This window comes from Anopheles merus, chromosome 2L (assembly GCF_017562075.2).
Source record: "Anopheles merus strain MAF chromosome 2L, AmerM5.1, whole genome shotgun sequence".
Lineage (NCBI taxonomy): Eukaryota > Metazoa > Arthropoda > Insecta > Diptera > Culicidae > Anopheles > Anopheles merus.
In genome coordinates, this window is record NC_054083.1 from 31,135,389 (window position 1) to 31,138,324 (window position 2,936).

At 48.5% G+C, this 2,936-nt stretch overlaps 1 protein-coding gene across 1 annotated transcript; it reads left to right on the forward strand.

Annotated features, from left to right (window-relative positions):
• The first annotated feature begins 593 nt into the window (after positions 1-593).
• LOC121593707 lies at positions 594-1,314 on the forward strand. The gene is made up of 2 exons (XM_041916297.1): positions 594-646; positions 719-1,314. Exons 1-2 carry the CDS (start codon positions 629-631, stop codon positions 1,061-1,063), a joined length of 363 nt encoding a protein of 120 aa, XP_041772231.1. The 5' UTR covers positions 594-628; the 3' UTR covers positions 1,064-1,314.
• The last annotated feature ends 1,622 nt before the right edge of the window (positions 1,315-2,936 follow it).

Sequence of the window (2,936 nt, forward strand, 5' to 3'; positions counted from 1 at the left end):
GACAAGCTTAGCATGCTGTTAATTACATGGGAAAGGTTTGTACGATATCATCTCACCGCACAAGGTGGATTGGGAGGGAGCGCTCCGCCCGCTCCCCCAAAATGCGGGTCACGGACGAACACATTAGGGTGTCATTCATCAATCGCTCCCCAGCTCGGAGGCGATGAGCTGCCGCTAAGCAGCGCTCGAGCATCGTCCACGCGTCCCAGCGCTGGGTGGACAGTTTGGACATTGCGAGACAATCAGTGCTGGCCCCGAAGGGTCAACCATAGGTTGCACTTTACGACAAACTCTTCTTCCCCAGTCTCTCTCCCTTTACAGTCTGTCTTAGCACAAGCTGACTGATCAAGGACGATCGTGTTGGGGTTTTGCTGGGATCGCTCCGCCAACGGATAATTCCATTCCGCCTGAAATCATTATCGGATTTGCTGTTGCGTTTTGGGTGAGAGGAGTTAAGCATGTACACACCGAAGTGGCAAAAAAATCCATTGAAACATCCCCCTTGTGTCTTTAACTGTCGCCGGAGTCGGAGGCTCACATGCCGGCCTCGCTATAAAAGCGTACCAGTAGTACTCCTAGCGGACCAGTTGGTCCCCATACGGACACACCGACACCGTTCGTGCAAGCAATGAAAGCGACAGTGAGCGTAAGTTTTCTGCAACAAATTGTGCCCCTCCTTTCCCTTTTCCTGCCTCATCCACTTCCAACTCATTTCCAGTTACTGCTGCTCCTGCTGCTGTCCGTGGTCACACTCGGCACGTGCCGTACGGGAGGCTTCAAGGGTACGCGCACTTACAACCTGGAAACGGATGAGGATCGCTATGGACGGTACGAGCGGGTACTGATCGGGCTGAAAACTTCCGAAGGGCTGCGGTTGGATCCGGCCCTGCTGGACGAGGTGCGCCAGGTGTTGCTGCAGGAGGAACGGCAGGCCGCATCCGGCCGGGAAGTGGAGCCGGTCGATGTGCATCTGTACAAGCCGCTGCAATCGCGCCATATCGCCCAACTGCTTTACCGAGCGCGGCTTGATGCGGTGTCGGGCACGAACCGGCGGACACGATAGCCGCATGCCACGAGGGGAAGCAATATGTATTATGTATGTGCAGCATTGCCGGGCAGAAGCGGTTGGTTAACCGGTTGGGTTGGTTTAGTTTTTGGCAGGCACGCGTGTCACGGGATGATTTGAAATTGACACAGCGGGTGCCAGGATGACCAGAGTACAAAACATATACCGTAGGGCAGAAGAGGATGGTGGTAAAACGATCGGAAATAAACATTGTATATTTTTAAGCTAAAGAGAGGGTTTGTGTCGTATAGGTGAAATAACAAAATAAAAAAAAATGGTTCAATGTTTAGAAGATTCTTGTACCTTAAGCTTCAACATGTGAGACTTCTTTATCCCGCTATTATTGAATTTTCTCGATATTTTTGTTTATTGACGTTTTTGATTGTATAAAAATACATTTGTTTTCATCTTATTATGAATGCTTCTCAAACTCAAACCACTTTGAGCCGTGTTGAAAATCATATGGAAGTACTGAAAAATTATTGTGATGCAAATACATCAGGGTCTAATGCTGTTGAAAATATATCTTGAAGGCAAAGAAAAATGTTGTTCACATTGGAAATTGATCGCAAACCCCTGTAAAACGTGTAGCAAAATGTAAGTCCTCAAAATATTAGGAACTTTTCCTAACTTAAACAATCGAGCACTATTTGGACATAATTTCAGAAAAGTTCAAGTATCCAGCTCTGAAAATGGATGTTTACTATGAACCGAAGAACCCTTCCCAATACATCCCACAAACATGTAACGAGACTAATGAAACCAATCGGCCAAAAGATTATATGAAAATAAATATTTAAAAAAAGTCACATGTTCATTGTACTGATTCGAAATTTAAATGGAATGAAGAAACAAAAATACATTTAACTCACGTCGAACCACCTCACAAAGTATTCAATGCCACACAAACCCTAAAAAAACAACATTCGGAAGCTGTCGCCTGAAGTATCAGTACGGCCGAAGTGTGCTGCAATCTGCGCTCGAACCATAGCCCGCTCCCCCCTCATTCCCCTTTTCCCAAAACCACACCCCAAGCCTGAGGCAATCCTGAGGAGGAAAAATATGTCGATTGGAATGAAAATTTGCCGCTCCCTGATATCGGCGAGTGGGGCAAGGTTCCGATACTCCCTTCTGGCCGGGTTCCAGGCTCGGAAGCTGCGCTGATGCCGATTGTTGCGCGTAATTTAATGATTACAATTACAAATAAATAACGGCAGCTGCTACCCGCGATCGCAGCGATTCCATTGCTGCTACACGTTCTTCCTTTCTTTACATTTTCATGTCCATTTGTCCTGCTACACATTTTGTTAGCTTTTATTGTGTACCCCGGGCGGGACTCCCGAGCATACGGAGCGAATACTGCTGCGACCGCTGCTACATTCCCATTCGCCTCGAAACCGCAACTCCCCCGGTCGCGGTAGCCTCCGGGCGGGGAAGGGAGACGCACACTATCAGAACGCGGGAATCAAAGATCAGCGCCGTGGAAAGATAGTATGGTGCGCATCGTTTGCTTCATCCGGCGATACGCGAGTGCCCGCGTGTGTGTGCGCGCGCGCGCTCATACATTCTGCCGGACTCGCGCGACTATCCACGCAGTTGCACTTGTATTTTATCGCAAGGGGTTGTCCGGCGGAGGGAGGGGGTTCATTTTGCAATCCAACACGATAGCGGAGCTGGTTGACGGTGCAGCTTCCGCCCTTTACTCCAGTGCGTCGATGCGATAAAGGAACGGTGCGTAGCGAAGCGTATCGGAGAAAACAAATTTGTTGATCATTAATCAGATTCAAACAAGAATTATTATCGAATGAAGCGGGGGGATTTTTATCGTTGGATGGTGCACTGGTGCCACTGGTACTGTAGCGAGGCACAC